Source organism: Colias eurytheme, chromosome 13 (assembly GCF_061535395.1).
Source record: "Colias eurytheme isolate Ceu_HAF_F1 chromosome 13, ilColEury1 Martin Lab GWU primary, whole genome shotgun sequence".
NCBI lineage: Eukaryota > Metazoa > Arthropoda > Insecta > Lepidoptera > Pieridae > Colias > Colias eurytheme.
The window spans coordinates 3034407-3053325 of NC_142992.1; the positions used below are offsets into that span (position 1 = coordinate 3034407).

At 31.8% G+C, this 18919-nt stretch overlaps 1 protein-coding gene across 1 annotated transcript; it reads right to left on the bottom strand.

The window, feature by feature from the left end:
* Nucleotides 1-7315: 7315 nt before the first annotated feature.
* AstC (Allatostatin C) lies at nucleotides 7316-18190 on the bottom strand. Its single transcript, XM_090108801.1, has 4 exons — nucleotides 18122-18190; nucleotides 9382-9484; nucleotides 8874-9004; nucleotides 7316-8163 (listed from the first exon to the last, which is right to left on the bottom strand). The coding sequence occupies exons 2-4, from the start codon at nucleotides 9472-9474 to the stop codon at nucleotides 8004-8006; spliced, it is 384 nt and encodes a 127-aa protein (XP_089964927.1). The 5' UTR covers nucleotides 9475-9484; nucleotides 18122-18190; the 3' UTR covers nucleotides 7316-8003.
* Between the last annotated feature and the right edge of the window lie 729 nt (nucleotides 18191-18919).

Consider the following 18919-nt stretch of genomic DNA (forward strand, 5'->3'; position numbering starts at 1 on the left):
AACACTTATACAGCGAGCGGGTCTCCCCGTGACCATGCTCCGTCCACGGTACGCATCCGTTAAAAAGTCTTTATAATTTCTAAAAAAATATTGTTTATCTTATTAAAAAAAAATTGAATAAACTTATCTATTAAAACCAATCAATGTAACATAAAAAATTGGTTTGAGACGATTGGCTCTAACTCGTGTTACAAATAGTGTAGTAGCGATGTCCTCTCTAGTACGTAGTACATAGTAACTCAATGATTTTTTCTGTGACACCTATACTTAATTTCTTTGTGATCACCATTTTTTGCTATTAAAAACATCCTCTAAATATATACCTACACTTAGTATGTAACTAAAGAATGTAAGTATATAAAATAATTATAATAAAAGTTCGAAACAAAATTTAAGACACTTTTATTATTTATCGTAAGCGCTATTAATATGGCTAATATCAATTAAACGTTATAGATAGTTCATTCCTCTGTGAAATCTGTTTAACTGGTATAGGAAGCAAAGTGTTCATCTCGGGCCAATTCACCGCTATTTCTGATGAGTTAAATCAATTTGTGTCCCACTTCAAAGGGCTGGTAGAGCTGGTATTGAGTAATATCGAGCTATAAGACATGACAACATATTATCTACGCCACGAAGTCATAATGTAAGGTACCAAAAAAGCTTTAAAGCTTCTTATTTCTAAGGCTTTTGTTTTTGTCGCCTTTGTTTGCGTTTGTTGATTAACTTTAAAAACAAAAATTAATTAAAAAGCCCCAGTCAGCAATCTTGGAATTACAATTTGACACGCGTATATGTGTGTAGTGTAAGCCATTTGTGAAAAAAAACGCATAGAAATCGGTCTGTTTGAGAGCTACGATGCGTCGAGACAGACAGACAGACATAGACTTAAATAACCCTCTTTTTCTAAAAAAGATTAACTATAATAGCAGCCACCACATCGGATTTTATTTTGATTTTCTTACTAATTCATATCAAAAACTACTTACTAAGAAGTTCGGGAGGTTTTTTATTATGAACATTTTCATCAGGAAAACAGCTAATTCCAACATTAAGTTTCGGAGTTTATAAGTTTGGTTGCTTATTCCGCAATCCATAATTTCTTCTAAACAGCGTTAGACGTTCGTTAGTAGGTACTTCTAATTAAGATGTATTCTGTGCTAATAATATTATGCTGTAGATGTATATATATGTTTAATGTCTACATTAAACATGAGTTGTAGGTACAGGTATCTCAAAATAGTAAGACACCAATTAAAATTTTCAGTGTGCAATATTCATAAAATATTTTTCATGTTATTTATCAGCATGTTATGTTATTTAGTTAATTTGGAAAACACCGATATTGACGAAAGTAATAGAATAATCATATCTACTCATCATTAAATATCGCATCTCATTTTCTTTCAATAAGTATAAGTTTAAACAACACAATAACTAATGAATGAAACAACATTTTGTAAGTTAAATTTATTTCAAGTCCAACATACATTACAAAACTAGTATTTTTTAAGAAATATAGAGAAGTTATCTCAAAATACATTTATTATAACTCTAATTGTTCAGTAATAGCTGTGTTTTACCTGAAAATAAAACACATATTAAATACTTACCTATATTTGAAGCTTACTTCATTGAGAAGGCACCTAGCTTTTTCCGCCTATTTTGCCCTCTCTTTCCGTTGTATATATGCTATCTCTCTCGCACACCTCTCCACCAGGTGGCGGGGCGCACGATAATGTGCGGGCGCTGGATGTTTTTTCATTGAGTCGAAATCCACAACAGGTGGACGTTAAGTGTAAGCTTCAAATATAGGTAAGTATTTAATATGTGTTTTATTTTCAGGTAAAACACAGCTATTAAACACTTGACCGTAATTTGAAGCTTACTTCATTGAGACCTGTTTGTTACCCACCTGGTGTACAATGTGACGCCAATGTGAATTTGAATACATAAGTAATTACTTATTTCTTTATTTGAAAGAGTAAGGTGTGCAGATAGTATACCTACTAATAAATCACACAAATATTTATATTATATAATATATTAACAATCCCAGATGAAAAGTTAATCAAATAAGAACCAAAAAGTTAATCATAATGATTAAAAGTATTAGAACTTATGAGATTGGTTCAAGCGTACCTTAGTTAACCTTTTTGGGCTTGAAAAGTTAAAGTTACTACAATTTCCACTATCTTTAGCGTAAATCTGCGAAAGCGCCAGTAACGACTTTCAATTACGCATTTAGATGTTACTTACAAAATGAAGCAACAGCTGATCCCGACGAGGCAAAAATACCTCAAACTCAAACCTTTATTTATTCAATTAGAACTCTGCAGAAGCATCATTGAATCATCTTAACATAGAATTACCAAATGTCTCAACTCACACAGTTTTAACCCAACCTGCTACAAGCGGACAAGAAGAGACCTTGGTCCTTACTTTTGGGGTCAGAAGTAAATTTAAAAGGTCACCCCTTGAATAAGGCAATAAAATAACAAAACAGGTAAATGGTTTAAATTATAATACAGATTTTTAACATCCAACTAAACCGTGCGGTATCTTTTAATGTTTAGAGCCAACGTCGCAATCATAATCTAAACATGGCTGGTACTTTCAGTACAATGCATGAATTATTTATTTAAAACTGATAGGTCATAAACTCTGTACTGGAAACAAATATACTGAACTCAAGAGACTAAAATGATAAAGAGCTTATCTGTGTCCCAAAACTGCAATTACTACAGCTAAGTACGTTACTTTTAATCAATTCAGTTTTAAGATATAATTATGATTTACATCAGAACTTATATACCGAAAGTCTCGGGACTACATAACGTGACTTATTTATAATAGTGTTTGTGCATAACACTAGGCAGTCAACAGCTATATGAACGTCAGATAGGAAAAGAGCCAAATTTATCCAGTCAGTAATAAAGGATTTTAACTATACTTATTATAATTCAACCAACTACTACTAGCTACTCCGTACGTCTTTTGGGTAGACGGAGGCAAATAGGATTTTTATTCCAACTATATCATTTGATATTTTGAAAATGTACTCCACATTTTCATACCGTCAGAGTCATTTTGCAGATTATAGTGGTGCAGCACTGAACACTGTCTATTAGGTGACTGGTGCTGCTGACCGGGCCTTCAGTTCCGCTTTCCAGAATACCTTCACCCTTCTAGGTGCTACTACTACTGAAATAGCGTTACTCTATCGCGTCGTTCAGGTCTCTAACTGACAGGATTTCTCATATTATCGTAACAACCTCGCTCGTTCTAATGCTGGGGCCACACTAACGGGAAATGCCATTAATTAACGCGATAATGGACGTTAACTTTAGGTGTAGCCAGTATTATTTAACAACGGCATTAACATTGCCGTTTGTTGAGGCGATAGCTTTATCGCGAGAATTAACGCAATGAAGCGGTCACACTACGTCCATCTTGCTAGAATTTTAGTAAAATTAACGCTGTTTTTATCGCCAACAATCGGCATTCACGTTGACCGTTCAAGTGTAGCCACCCACTTAACGCCTTAAAAATTATCGGAATAATTATCGCGATAAAGGGCATTAGACGTTAGACGTTAGTGTGGCCCCAGCATTACGAGAACAAATTATCGCCAAGGAATTCTGCTGCAGGATAATGGCAAGAGAGATTATAAGCTTAATTATTATGCTCAGGAATATGGTGGATTTTGAATACTATCGTCGTCTGAAAGTATCTCCTTTCGATTAACTTCATTAAGGATGCAGATCTGATCCCATCTTTGTTCCGTAGGAATGCTACGACAGTCTAAACGTTACACTGGACAAAGAAAATTGCCCTAAATATAGTCGGTTGTTCCAACATCCGTAATATGGCTAGCCTACCTTGCTAGCCCTTGATTGTAACTGCTACCAATGCAGGCATTGCTCTCGTGTTGTCCACAGTTGTGCGAGTGCAAAAATGAAGAACAGAGCTCGTGGGGAGCTATGTCCAATAAATCTGTGTTAAGATTATGACAGTATAGGACAGTTAGCTGTGGATGCGAAGACAGGACATTACTTTATTCATCCGTAAACACGCGAGGCAGCCACGGACAGCGATATAGCAAGAACTAAACTAGCAAAGTTTAGTTCGCTTACCAGACTTATATTTTAAAGGCCGTATAGTCTGTACCTACTGCATTTCATTTATTGCCCCCCCCCCCTCAAAGCAAAGAAATGAACAGTCATTTGGCAGAGCTTTCTCGTTAGGGTAGGGGTTCCAAGTAATATCTAATAATAAGAGGCTTTTGTTTAGATAGATTGACTTTCCGTTATTTATCCTCTATCCTATGTAACTCAACAGTCAGTATTCTCAGTATTCGTTGAGTACTTAAACGTTTTACGTAAATAGTTGTATATAACTTTATTATACAATATAATAATCCTGGTGGGATGACAAGAAACTTGTCTAACAAACGATTATCCTAATCCCTCAGCGATTTATTGTTTGAGCCCTGAAGAAAAATCTCATGGGTGCAATAATGAGGTCAAATGGGTTGAAAAACGAGTCAAATAAATTGCCTACAAGACCGGGCAACTAAAATAGGCCTATGAGAGGTCAAATATACGTAATCAATCGTTTGAAATTTGAAATTTGATTTTGAATCAATCGTTATTTGTTACATTCAATCGCTTTGCGATTAAAAAATCTCTTCCGATGTTTTTATATGAAAATTGGTCGGCTAGTGCCATTGAATGACGATACCAAACATACCGTTGACACAAGGCTTGGTGACAATCCTCGAAACCACCGCCACAAATCATCTGCGAGATGCTTTTTGATCCGACTCGCCTTCCTTTGTTGTGAATAGGCTTTACATTGGTAAATACGATTTGTTCAATTCCCATTTCCATAATTGGTAAACCAATGGTGGTTTCCTGATTCCTGAAGCGTAAACTTTTAGGATACGAAGTATCAATTTCATGCGCCCATTATTTGACGTCTCTAACCTTTATTGTATTTAGTAGGTCATATTACTATACTGCCCACTGTGAAGAAGATTTCAAAACCTTTTTCTACCTACCTTAGAAGAGTGAAGATCCGATACGGTCATATCCAAAACTTCTTTCGTGGGTCCTCGTTGACGAAAGCAAATATCTATGATCATTTTAATGATCAATCCTTTGTATATTTGCACCAATCGCCATCAAAGCCCCGCGAGGGCTGATATATATTTGCACCATGTCTCCGTGAGGTACTGTTGTAGTCAAAGCCCCGCGAGGGCTGATATATATTTGCACCATTTCTCCGTGAGGGACGGTTGTAATCAAAGCCCCGCGAGGGCTGATATATATTTGCACCATCTTTTCCGTGAGGGACGGTTGTAATCAAAGCCCCGCGAGGGCCGATATATATTTGCACCATTTCCCTGCGAGCGACAGCTGCGCGAGGGATTTTTGTAACTAGAAATAAGTAGGGCCTGCCAAAAAATGCTTAAGAGACACCCTGCGAGGGTGGATTTGACCTGGCTAACCCCTGCGAGGAGTAGTGGCCACATTTATGTATTCTGCTTCGAGCAAGAATACACCTTAGTGCTAATATAAAATTAGCAGTAAATAATCATTTAAATAATATAGCAATTAACAAGGTCCTTTAACTTATTTTCCAATGTTAGCGACAACTGTCCAGGATGAATTAATAAGAATTGATTTGACAATGGTAATTAATTATTATGTTTATATAAAAAAGAACTAACTATTTAATAAATTCATAATTCAAATCAATTCACTAAATTTTAAAATGAACTTCGATTCATATTTATTTTTGTTCATGCAATCGATGTAACATTTAGTTGCTTTATATCCGTTAACATTCCTTACGAACGCAACCATACCGTCGTAGGACGTTATATTTAATTGAACAAAATATTCTCCACTCACCCGCAATTTTTTACTTTTTGTCAAGGTGTACAAGTTTATAATATTATTCTAAAACGTTAGAAGTGAATTGTAAATCCTTTGAAATAAATGTATCTAAATCTAATTTATATTAAGGTATCTCGATAATTATTATACGATAACCCTTTCAGCACAAGTTCAGTAAACCAAAGAATTTAATTGTAAAATTTTGGTACTTACTCGTTTAAACAAAAAAGTTGCATCATTTGAAACATAGGAAACGTAATTTTCAATCAAATTAGCCGTGTGTAATATGTCTATTTTCACATAAAAACGGATCAGAATAATACTCATAAAAGGACACGTATAGACTACGGATAGTTTTGAATGTGTGGTACATTCATGGTACGTATCTACTATACATGAGCGAATCCATCATTATTTAGTTGAGCGATAACTCCCGTACGATTTATAAAATAATATCACAACATGTTCTGACATGTCGTGACTCGTGACTTCTTGGAGCTGACTCATCTCGTTCGATAATTTTTAGTAATAAACTATTATAGGAATTCCGAACCGTTCCTAGCGATAACGACAATGTAATAAAGTCGTAGCAATGGATTGTATGCCTGTAAAGCTTTGAGTTGGCTCATATCCATACTAAGTAGATATTAATTGTAATTTTTCCAAGAAAAATTCACTTGTAACCTTGTAATAAAAACACATTATTAAAAATGAAATAAATAATTAAAAATATCTATATACAAGAGAGGGTATTTGATATATCTAGTAATATCAAATAATCACAAAAGTAATATTAACGATTCGAGTAAAGCCGAACGGTAACACCGTTAAAATAGCTTTACTCACAGTATTAAAAATTCAAATATTAATTAGTACATATTGCATAATGAAATATTTCAAAAGAAAAGTTACTATTTCAAGTAAAATGTAACGGTTGTATCGTTAATTTTAAATATCTTTATTCATGCTATTAAGTATTTAAGCATATTGAAAAATAAACTATTGCTGAAGGATTCATTAAAACCTCAGCATTTTAAATAAAGTCCAACGATTATACCGTTGACTTTAAAGATTTTTACTCATTTTTAAGTAAAATATTATTAGAATAGATGTAAAAATAACTCACTATACCGATCCGACGGGATACACTTTTTAACACTTTTAGCACTTGCTTTAAGCAATACTTAATAGCACCAAGGTTGTAGTCTTGTAGACAACCTTCTCGCGGCGGAAGCTAGACGCCAATGAAAAAACATCCAGCGCCCGCACATTATCGTGCGCCCCGCCACCTGGTGGAGAGGTGTGCGAGAGAGATAGCATATATACAACGGAAAGAGAGGGCAAAATAGGCGGAAAAAGCTAGGTGCCTTCTCAATGAAGTAAGCTTCAAATTACGGTCAAGTGTTTAATAAATATCGGGTAACGAATGGAAACAAACAATACAGACAACAACTTTTATTTGGTAATTATAACTGCGAGCTACTTAATACAATACTATTTCAGCCTAAAGTAAACTTAGGTAGTTAGGTACACGAGGAAAGATAATATTTTTCAAAATAACAATTTTTTCTCATAAGTAAAATTTATTCTTTGAGACCTTGGTCGAAATTTCAAAACGGCTTCTGTATAGTCTAACTTGGTACTTAAATGCACTTATTCTAAGTGTTAATACAATTATTGGTCTCAATGCCAAGAAAACTATATAACTAAGAAGATCTTATAATGGTATTGCTGAAATAAAGTCGTGTCAATTTGGGGCTTTTACGTTTTTACAATGTGTTGAGGACTCGATCTCACAGGAAAAAAGGATACGCCCGTATTAAGTAGATACGTGACTGTTTTTACTGCGTGTGTTACAATAAAATACGAGTAACCGAGAAAATACATCTAAGTGCCATGAGATCCAATTACATTTTAGTCACTGAATGAAAATATAGCTTACATGTTTTGAATTACCTAACCATACAAAAATACCACTACTATTGTTTCGTTAATTCCAGCAACATGCTTATTTACATTGTATAGTCGTAAATTAAATTAACTAGATTATTTGACGTGTTGGCAATGGTCATCAAGAAAACAGGCCGTGTAGATGTGTGTTTATTTCCGGAAGCAGGAGATGGGATTGAAGTAGCATTGCCTGAAGCGGGCCTGGCGTTTGTCGGCGCGCCATGGGCGGGCGATTTGCCCCTCGAGACTCCGGGCACCCCAACCACGGGACTGTTTTGGCCATGATCGACTCTCACGATTGATTCCAAATCTATTGAAAACAAAAGAACGAAGTTTCAAATTTTATAAATTATGTCATATTTATATGTAAAAAAAAACACTTTGTACTTTACATACTATGTATTAAAGTATTTTCAGCATAAAGAATAAAAGTATTTAAGTTACAATAATACGTAACATTTGTGTACATAATACCACTTGTAAAGTTCACCTGTATCCGTGTATTTGTTTCTTTGAAAGCTTTCAAGCTCAGTATATTTATTTAAGTTGATAAGATTTTAAACAAACTTCTAAGTCGATTCTTCGCTATTTACATAAAGTGATATTCTATACCGTTTAAAAATTATTTACCATTCTATGAAGGAAGAAACTGATATTACAATATTGTACCTAACTTTGAAACATTAAACCTTTCGAGCGAGATTTTTAAATCGTTAGTTAAGTTCAAATTCTAAGTGAAGGATAATTCTAAGGTGTTTTGTTATAACTTTGTCGATAGTCTGTTTTTATAATGGGTATATTAACCTAAATGGTTATTTGGATGGGTATTTAATCATATTATTATAATTATGTACGTCTTTTTACCTAAGCAAATCAGTCAGTTCAGTTTGTAGAGATTTGTTAATGAGCTATATTTTATTGAATTTTAACTAAACTGGCTCAATAGTTATGCAAAATAAGACAGCAAACATACAAATAAATATTTAGACTTATAATAAAACTTGTGTGATATAATGTTACCTGTCTTCAGCGTCCATTTGCAGCAGCATCTTGCGAAGTGCAGCAGAGTTGAGAGCATTCCATGTTATATCGTTGTCCATCACATCTGGTCTACTTAACAGAGCGTTTTCCACCTGCTCATCTTCAGTATCCTATTTGGCAATAAAATCATACATTTCTATGCGTCTTACACAATTTGAGTACAGAGTTATCTATATATTAATAAACTATAGTTATTTTCGAGACCCTTCGCGTGGGAGTCGATATGATGACGTTCTTGCTGCGTAGATCCTGTTCTGTTGATCTGAGAATTCCTAACAAAAAGGAACAATACAACAAGTCAAGTCGATTCAGTCGTTCCTAAGTTTAGTCCAATATTTAATAAAGATAGACAGATTGATGTAGAGCATATATTATGTGGAGTTTTAAACCAATTTTTGTTTCAATATCTATAGAATAACTAAAAAGAAAACACTTTATCATAATGGTACGAATTTTTTAAATGAATAAATTATATTTTGTTTCTTACCATTGGTGCTGCGAACACTAGTGATGTCATAAGGAAGAAAGTCAGCGAGCCCATCACTAACGCAATATTGCTGTACGATGTGAAAAAGTTCATTTTGAAGTACCTGGAAATTACTAAACTATCAAAATTCAATTCCAAATAAAATATTACGTTTTGACGATTGTTTAAATTCGATATTTAATCAAGACACATAATTAATAGAAAAAAATCCAAATTAATAGTTTGAAATTCATGAACGAAACTATGTATATTGATCATAAAATATATTCAGTAACAGAGGTAAAAAAATGGCTTAGTTTTATGTTATACAATGCAAATTGATTGTTAATTGGTAGGTATCTGCACAATCTGGCGAGCGTTTCATATTAATGAAGCTCTTTTATAGTGTCATGTGCAGGTAATATAAAATATTAATAAGGTTTTGTAAAGTTTCGTTATAAATTCATGTAATTATTATATAACACGGGAATTGAACACATTTATATTAAAAATGGGAAAGTTTTAAAGATTGTATGAGAATTTATTGTTTAAGGTTTTAAATAGAATTGGAAAAGTACTTATATGTAGAACTTTTTGTCTATGGGTGTATTCAAAGTGGTCGAAATTTATCTCAGTTAACATTAGCCTCAATTTAAATATGTCAAGATGGAACCTTTATGAATTGTTAGAGCATGCATTCTTCCATTCCCTTAATGACGAACATTTTATGTGAATTATTTGAGCTTATAAATGTAAGGTATAAAATGGGTATTGTTAAATTGTTGACAATTGTACTGATTATATTTATATTTACGTAAATTAACTGAGGATTGATACTACATAAAAAATGATACGATGTGTAACAAACAAGTACCTAATCTTTATACCCTAATAAATCTACGATTTTCGAAAGTTTCGTCATGAATATTTTCTCTGGGTAAAATTAAAATAGAGATTAAGATCAGACCTTTATGTAAATTCAATAGAATTGAATACGTGTTACATCACGTATAACTCAAGAACAGCTTAACGGATTTAAATGAGTTTTGGTTCGATATGTTTGTCTACGCTTGCAATAAGATAATAATTATTGAAAGAAAAATAAAATATAGGATTACCAGGCGGAGGTAGGGCGAGAAAAAGTTTTGTAATATAATATGAAAAATAAGAAGATGAATAAAACATACATTGATCCTCGATAACGAGGAACGCTATTACTAAGTTAGTAAATCTATTCAATATTATTTTAATACAATTATGTATTATATCATAAGAAAACTCATTATTTTTTAAATATGTATTAATACTTAAATAAATTTAACGATTCGTGATATTTGCCTAGTATGTTAAATTAACCGTCCATTTATATTTAAATACTTTCCACAGTCGTATCACAAAATTTCGTTGTTAATATGAAAATTCCTACGAAAAACAGATAAAATAAGTCGCATTCTTGTATTGTCATATTTCTAGGAATATTTTGCTTTACATTCGCAATGTTATTACGTCGCAACGAATGAACAAGCCGGCCGCAAGCCAGAAGCGCAGCTTGCATATAAAACAGGCTATCTTTTATATCAATTGGCCTGCTTCATTCGTTTAACTTATGCTAAAATACTGGAAATCATATGCAATATATTAAAATAAATTAAAAGGTAGTTGGTAGTTACCATAAGTCAAACATGTAAAATTATGAATATATTAAAGAAACGATATCCCTTTCTTCATTTATTTAAAACTTCCTTTCTCACTTAAAAATAACACAAATGTGCGAAACGGCAAGAAAATATTACTTATTTTTTTTGTGAAAATTTAACAAATAATATCAAATAAGCTTTCCCGAAAGGAAGACGAGAAAATGATAATGTCCTTCAATAATCCCAGAGGAGACCGTCGCAACAACAAAATGACCCGAGAACCCAAAGGTCTCCCAACCTCCTTGACAAATAATTGAATATACAAAATATTACTGGTAGATAATCCGTTTTCATACAGAAGGCCATATATAACGTTACCAACTATATTTATATAAATATTAAAATCATTTTGTAAACTATGACAAAATCAAAATATGACATAATATTATAATTTTGTAATTGCTTATTTATATAAATTAAATTGTATTTGTAGTAATTGACATTTAATAGTAAAAAGCGTAATAATTGACATAAATATTAAGTATATAATTTTGTTGTCGTTGTTAATTGTAAGTGAAAAAGGGTACATAATAGTTGACATGATATGTATAATTATTATAAAAATGATATTTATGTAGTAAGACATTGACATTCTCTTGTTAATTTTTGCATGCCAATCAATTGGCGATTTGTGCTGAACAATGAATTATGCAACATCTGTAAATCTACCACATTTCTTGCAAAATAAATCATTTCATTTCATTTCATTTCAACTATATTTTAAATGCTATCGAAAACAGAAAATATTAAAAGCGTTTAATTCTGGATCGTCGTTCGCCGATAATCGATCGCCGACGCACGTAGCAGCATGCGTAGCCCGTAGCAATCTCCGACAACATATCGAAAAGTTGTTTACTACTTTAAAATTAATTATCCATTATCAGATTATAAGCGCATCGTTAAGCTGCAGATTTTCCTGAAAAAGCTATAGCATATTTATTTTATGTTAAATCTATAAGCGCACGCAGATTTAATTAAGAGCGTATTTAGTTCCATTCCTGTTGCTGGAGGTAACTGCATCTATAAAGTTGTAGTCAATTAAAGCCAACGTCACTTAATATGCAAGCGCGTTCATGCCGAACAAATGAAGCTTCTGGAGTAATATCTTCAGCCTTGCTAGTTAAATGTCTATCAAGTTGTATCAATAGGGCTGTCGCGAATTTAAATTTTAATTAATTCTCTGTAGCTATTGTACAATTACGTTTGTGATTCTTTACTTTAAATTCAAATTATTAAGAAGATCTCGTTTCGCTTCTGAAAAAAGTAAAGTAAATAAAATTATTACGGATGAATGGGTTTTGAAAAATCTTATTGATGGCAGCCCTAATTGAATGCGCATATTATACTTACAAGGTGTCTTTAAACTGCCATATTCTAACGAGATTTTAAGACGCCCCGCATTTTTCCCGGTTCAGGATTGAACGTTTAATCGAATATATTACGTACCACGTCTTTTCAAATAAAACGATTTTTGAAAATATATATGCAAATAAGATAACTTCCCTTTTTACTTTGGTATAATTTTAGGTATACTTTGATCGCGGTATTGGATTGTTCGAGAGCTGATTTCAATAATGAGTTGATATGTTAATGCGATACACGAAGTACGGTACCTAATGTACTTTTTTAACGAAACGAAGCGAAAAAGTTCTTTTGCGCCTTATAATTTTAGATTTATCAATAACAATTTCATTTCGAGAACCTACCTTCAAAGAATAATTATTTTTTATATAAAATAGCGTAACTACATAATATATGAATAAGATATGTTCTTTATTGAACTTTTATTTATGTTAAATTAAAATAATTAATACTTATAACAAGCAAAAATTATTATTAAAAAAACAAAATACCCGACTGCACACTAAAAAAATATTATTATGTCTTTATCCCGTGGGACTTTTAGGATAAAATGTATCCTATGACACTCCCGTAATCAAGACAAATCTAACGATACCTCATACATCAAAACCCATCAAGCCGTTTAGGCTACAGGTGGTCACAAAGGAAAAGACATACATACATACTTACATACACTCGAAAAACATTACCCTCCTTCTTTGGCAGTCGGGTAAAAATGATTACGATTTCAAAAATCTAATATTACCTTATATAGTAAAAAAAATGCCGTAAAAAATGCCTTATAAGTTCCATAACTACATATATTACAAATTTGTTTTTCATACGCCATGCTTGATGCATTTTTGCATGCATGAAGTATCTAAGCCACTAAAACTTAATATTAGCAAAGTTTCTATCCGCTTGAAGTGCTGTAAAATATTAGCTTTTTTATGTTGGAACCACTAGCAAACTTTCGCTTATGGGCCTTTTCCAGCTTAAATAATATTTATTCATAAAGCTTTTCTATACCTAGTTTAATATGCTTAAAATACGTGTGAAGTACTTATAATGTTGTGTGACATATTTTTCTTCAGTTTTATTACATGTTCTGATATTGGCAATTCTAATTTATTTATATTTATTTTCTTAAAGTTTTATTTACTTCGACGGATTTTTTTTTATTGCTATTTGCGATTACTAGATGATTGATTTTTAAACGGTGTATTACAGAATTTCGAATAGGTACCTTATTACACAATACAGACGCATTTACTAATTTTCATGATTCAATGGAAATATATTTTACTATTTGCACCTGATTCAATTGCGAGTGCAAAATGACAAGTTAGTTCATCATGAAACCCAAATCTTTGCCTTGTTATTTGAGCAAATACTGGCTACCGGTCACACGAGATTGAAACATAGGCCTATGTCCTCCTTGTGGAATATTTCCAGACAAATTACTTTATTTGTTTTACTGTTGTACATATTGATTCGTAGCTAATGTATTAATTTATGGTTTTACCGTAAAATAAAGTAGACCTGGCCCAGTAGACAAAGTAACAATTACAAAACGATAACGAAGTTAGAAATCGCAAAAATGTATGGGATTGACATACGCCGCGTTAGATCACGTGGTCTATCTAATGTCAATCCCATACATTTTTGCGATTTCTAACTTCGTTATCGTTTTGTAATTGTTACTTTGTCTAAGGCCCCTTGTTTGTATAAAATATTTTTGAAGACGACAATACAGGGCCCGTAGACAAAGTAACAATTAAAAAACGATAACGAAGTTAGAAAAGGAAAAATGTATGGGATTGACATTAGATAGACCACGTGATCTAACGCGGCGTATGTCAATCCCATACATTTTTGCCTTTTCAAACTCAAACTCAAACTCAAACATTCATTTATTCAATTAGACTACTATTTAGTAGCACTTTCGAATCGTCATTACATAAGTATTTTTAACATTTACCACCGATTCGGAAAGCAGTATCTATGGAGAAGAATCGGCAAGAAACTCCATAGTTGCTCTTTTAAATCATGTCAATATTACATAATATGTAACTTATATCTAACTACATAATAATATATCATAATATGCCAAAGAACTGTCCTGTGGTTTTTACGCGACAACCCTCCATGGGTCTTTATCGTCCATATATTCCTGAATACTGTAGTACGCTCTCTGAACTAGTACATTTTTTATATAAGTTTTAAATTTAGAACTACTAAACTCTTTAATATTGTGAGGAATTTTATTATATAAGCGTATACCTTGACCCATAAATGAATTTTTCACTTTAGCTAATCGGAAAAATGGCATTTCAATTCTATTCCTGTTCCTTGTGCCATAATCGTGTCTATCTCCTACTCTTGTGTGTATGTCGGAGCTTTTGTGTACATGCAAACTTTTCTAACTTCGTTATCGTTTTTTAATTGTTACTTTGTCTATTGGTGCAGGTGTCCCAAGAAGTAGTAATATACTGAAGCTGCAAGAAGGTAGAGGACTCAAAAGGCTATTTAAATCACCCCTATGTTTGTTCCACGATTTTTCGTATATTCGGAGTAATGATTTTTTTTACTTATACTTAAATATTTTAATTTTTGCTGAATACGATAAGATTTTTATTGATGGTGACGTGACTGACTTCTAACTAAAAGATAATGAAAATTAAATAAGCTCCTCAAGAAAAATAATGAGTAATAACTGATCTTTATTCCCCAATAAACCGTGCCTTTAGAACGGATGCTTACTAAAATTTAGACATAAACTTATTTATGACAAGTTGTGGAAATGAGCAAAAGCATTTGCAATCATGTTGATTGCGCACACATCGCTAATTGCATCCGCGATATTAACGACTCTACCGATAAACAGTTACTTTCATCAGCTTTTAGATAACCAATAGATTAGGTTGTATTGGTCAGAAAAATGTAGACTTTACGGAGAACAAAGCTCTATTGATTAAATTAACTCTATGATAATTGTGGATGTGGCAGAGGCAAATGTAAATTGATAGTGTTCTTGATGTGTTAAGATAACCAATAGATTAGGTTGTATTGCTTCAGAAAGCTGTAGACTTTACGGAGTACAAGGCTTTAATGATTAAATTAACTGATTGATAAAATTGTGGACGTGGCAGAGGCATGTGTACATGCAAATGTAAATCGATAGTGTTCTTGGTTAGTTAATGGGTATCTACGAGTACAGTTAATATTACGCCTTATGAAAACTTAATTCGATAAATTAGATATGTCTTTTCAGAATGGATACAAACAAAAATGCATGGAGAGTCACTGTAAATTATCGAAACTAAAATATTTGAGTGTCACTGTTATGTAATTTGTCCGGCTTTCGATAAATGCCTGTAATTATTTAAATACAATTTCAAAAGCTTCGGTTCGAAATGTTCAAATTAGTAAGTTTTAAATTCTGATTAATATCGTCATTTAATTCCAAAAAACGTAGAAATCGATAAAGACCTAATATTTTGTGTGTAGGATAAAGTATTCAAAACGTACAGGAACGCATATAATCTCAACAAAGCTATTTTCTATCGATAGAATTCATTGAGGAATAAAATCTAACAACAAACGATACTGTTAGAGTGAGTCAAATAAAATTTTGTATAAATTTTATTGCATTGCAATATGTATTTCAGCCGAAAACCGAAACGTATACCTACATTTCGATTTCAATTCGAAAATATAAATTGCAAAGCTTATTCTGGTATATATACGAAGGATGTTTTTCCTGGGATTTGCCACGGAATACTATTAGAACGTTGTTAAGTAAACTCCTACGTTTTAACGAATTTTTAGCCACAGCGTTAGTTCAGTTTTAATGAAAATTGATGTGGGTAGACACTAATTTTCATCGGAAACCATGGCAAGCTGTAAACACGTTTCAGAAATGTGATTAAAAGGCAGTTTAAAAAATGAAGGAGCAACCTTGTATTATGCGACAATTTTTGAAAATATGAAACTTATTTAAAGGTCAAGGTTCATTTTCTATAAATTTTTAATACATTAATAAAATGAGTAGTTAATTATTTCCTTATTTACAGATCTTCAGACAAAAAATGATTTAATTTTACAATTGTTGGTCCTAATAAATATAAGATAACATATCAGAGTACAAAGTTTTTTTAAATCTGTTTATTAAATTAAAATTTTGAATGATCTAATATTACAATAAGACAAGATTATAAGAAAAGATTTACGTACTATAACTAATAAACCATGATAGATAATCTAAAAGCATTGTGAAACTGGAATGTTTTTGTTGGAGTGATTTATATATATTGAAATTGGAATTTATCAGAGTTCGTTTTTAATATAGATTCGCTTTTTGAACGCGGAATAAATGAAGTTTTTTTGCATGTGCAGCGTCTTCTATTAATTAAATAAGACAATTGAAAGCGGCTAAACAAAGAAAGTGAACAATGAAAAATACCAGTATAATAAATTGAGCCCTGTACTGAGTAATATTAAACCAAAGTTTATTGTTCAAGCCACAAAAAAATCTCATAATTTATAAGATTTTTTGAGGAAAATATTTATTATTATACTTATAAAAAAAAGATTATTTTAATATAATATTCAGATCAGAATGTTAATATTAATGATATTCAAATGTAAGGAGTAAGGAGGAGTAGAGAAAGGAATCAGAAAAAAATGTTCTCTAAAAGGAATTATGTAGAGGTCTGTGAAATGTTTGTTCGAAATCAAATTTAAATTAAGCAATTATTATATAAAATAATAAGCAAATATTTCAGACACGGCACGATCTGATCCCATACTAAGCTTTTTAAGCTTTTTTATTATATATTTACGTGTGTTTATCAGCCAATGGTTTGGTTTTCAAATAGAATAACACAAACTGATATCACGAGGAAAAAAAATCAGACATAGGAGCATCTGAATAACGCGATTTATTACTGCAACGGCAACTTTTTAAAATGCAAATGCAATTACCGAGCAATAATAAAATATCAAGCAGTTTACTAAACAATATTTTTAAACAATTATACAGTTTATAAAATCCTCGTTCTCTTTTCTTAAGATTTTAGGTTAAATGTGTCTATAATATAATTTTAGAAAGAAAGATATGCATAATAAAAAACCAATTTGACAATTTATAAATATCTATGAGATATCTTAAAGACTTTAAACAGTAAAATGTTTTATGTAAAAAAATGCAAGATGGTAATTTAATGGTTTATCGCTTTCTTTATTGCTTTATGAATATTGGTAATAAACATTTCGAAATTTCATTTTAAAGGTTACATTAACATCAATTTGCAAATAAAAATGTTTTTTTTAACGTGAAGCAAAACGGAATCATATTCGTAATTAGAAAATTAATTGCACATATTATTCAATAATTTTCTGCTTTGTTTCATTTGCATTTCATTTTATAAATAAAAATAAATAATATTTTATTTAAATTATATAGGTACAGACAGTACAGTTTATATTCAAAAGAAAATTCTGCAAGTATAAAAAATCCCTTATTTTCAGGTGATTAAGTATATCCTAAAAAACAACGCTTACTTTTCAAAATCCAGCTATTTTACATAATATTAATTGTAAAAATTTACAGATTTAATTTATGGTAGAAAGAGCAACCAAACAAAATAAATATTTAGGTACAAACGGACAGAAATCTGAAATATTTTAAAGCATTTTTAACTAAAATATATATCACGTACCTTTAAGTCGAACGCAAGAAAGTTTGAGCGCGCTACGAAGCCTTCCGCCTGCCGGTTCGTAGATGGTTTATGAAAGCAAATGAGAGGTTAAGTGTGATCGGCGCGGTTATATAGGCTACGCGGGCGTAGGTGATGCTCGTAGCACAGCGCTACGCCGCACGCACGCACAGTTACAAGCTAATTAAACCGTAGGAAGCTCTGATTTTATGCACTGTTTGTAATGAATTTTCATTTTAAGTTTAAAACACAATTTTAAAGTGAAAGTGTTTGAATGGAATTTTATCATGCATAATATGCACTTCACGCATAATACACACTTTAACTTTTATTAAAGTGCTTTAATTTAATGTCGCTTTAGAATACGCATAATAATTTATTAGGTTTTGGTTAAATTTTCCCATCGTAATAGTAAACTCATTGCGCTTATTCTAAAAACGTGGTAATGCATAAAAGACAATATCTTTTACATATGATGTGTTGAAATTGTAACTATTCAACAGGTTATATTCATCATACCCACAGTACAAAGCTTAAGGTTTATAAATTATGTATGGGAGGTTGTAGCAATTAAAATAATGTCACGGTATCCCCTGAGCTAAGCGACCTTCGGTACACCTAAGTGCACTTCTAATTGAGTAGAATTTCAATGGGAATGTACGTGTACATGTAATATGTTCTTTTGGGCATTTGAACGAGTTGAAATTAGTATGGAAAATTTTATTGGCGTCATAATTTAATCTATTAATAGCTTTTTGTATATTGATTTATAATAATAGTAGCAAATTGTAAGCGGATACT

Bases quoted from the DNA above. Each gene is read 5' to 3' on its own strand.
- AstC (XM_090108801.1), bottom strand. From the start codon at position 9,474: ATGAACTTTTTCACATCGTACAGCAATATTGCGTTAGTGATGGGCTCG. The intron at 9,005-9,381 runs GTAAGAAACAAA...ATTGCCAAATAG, and splicing joins TAGTGTTCGCAGCACCAATG to GATACTGAAGATGAGCAGGT. The intron at 8,164-8,873 runs GTAACATTATAT...TGTTTTCAATAG, and splicing joins CAAATGGACGCTGAAGACAG to ATTTGGAATCAATCGTGAGA.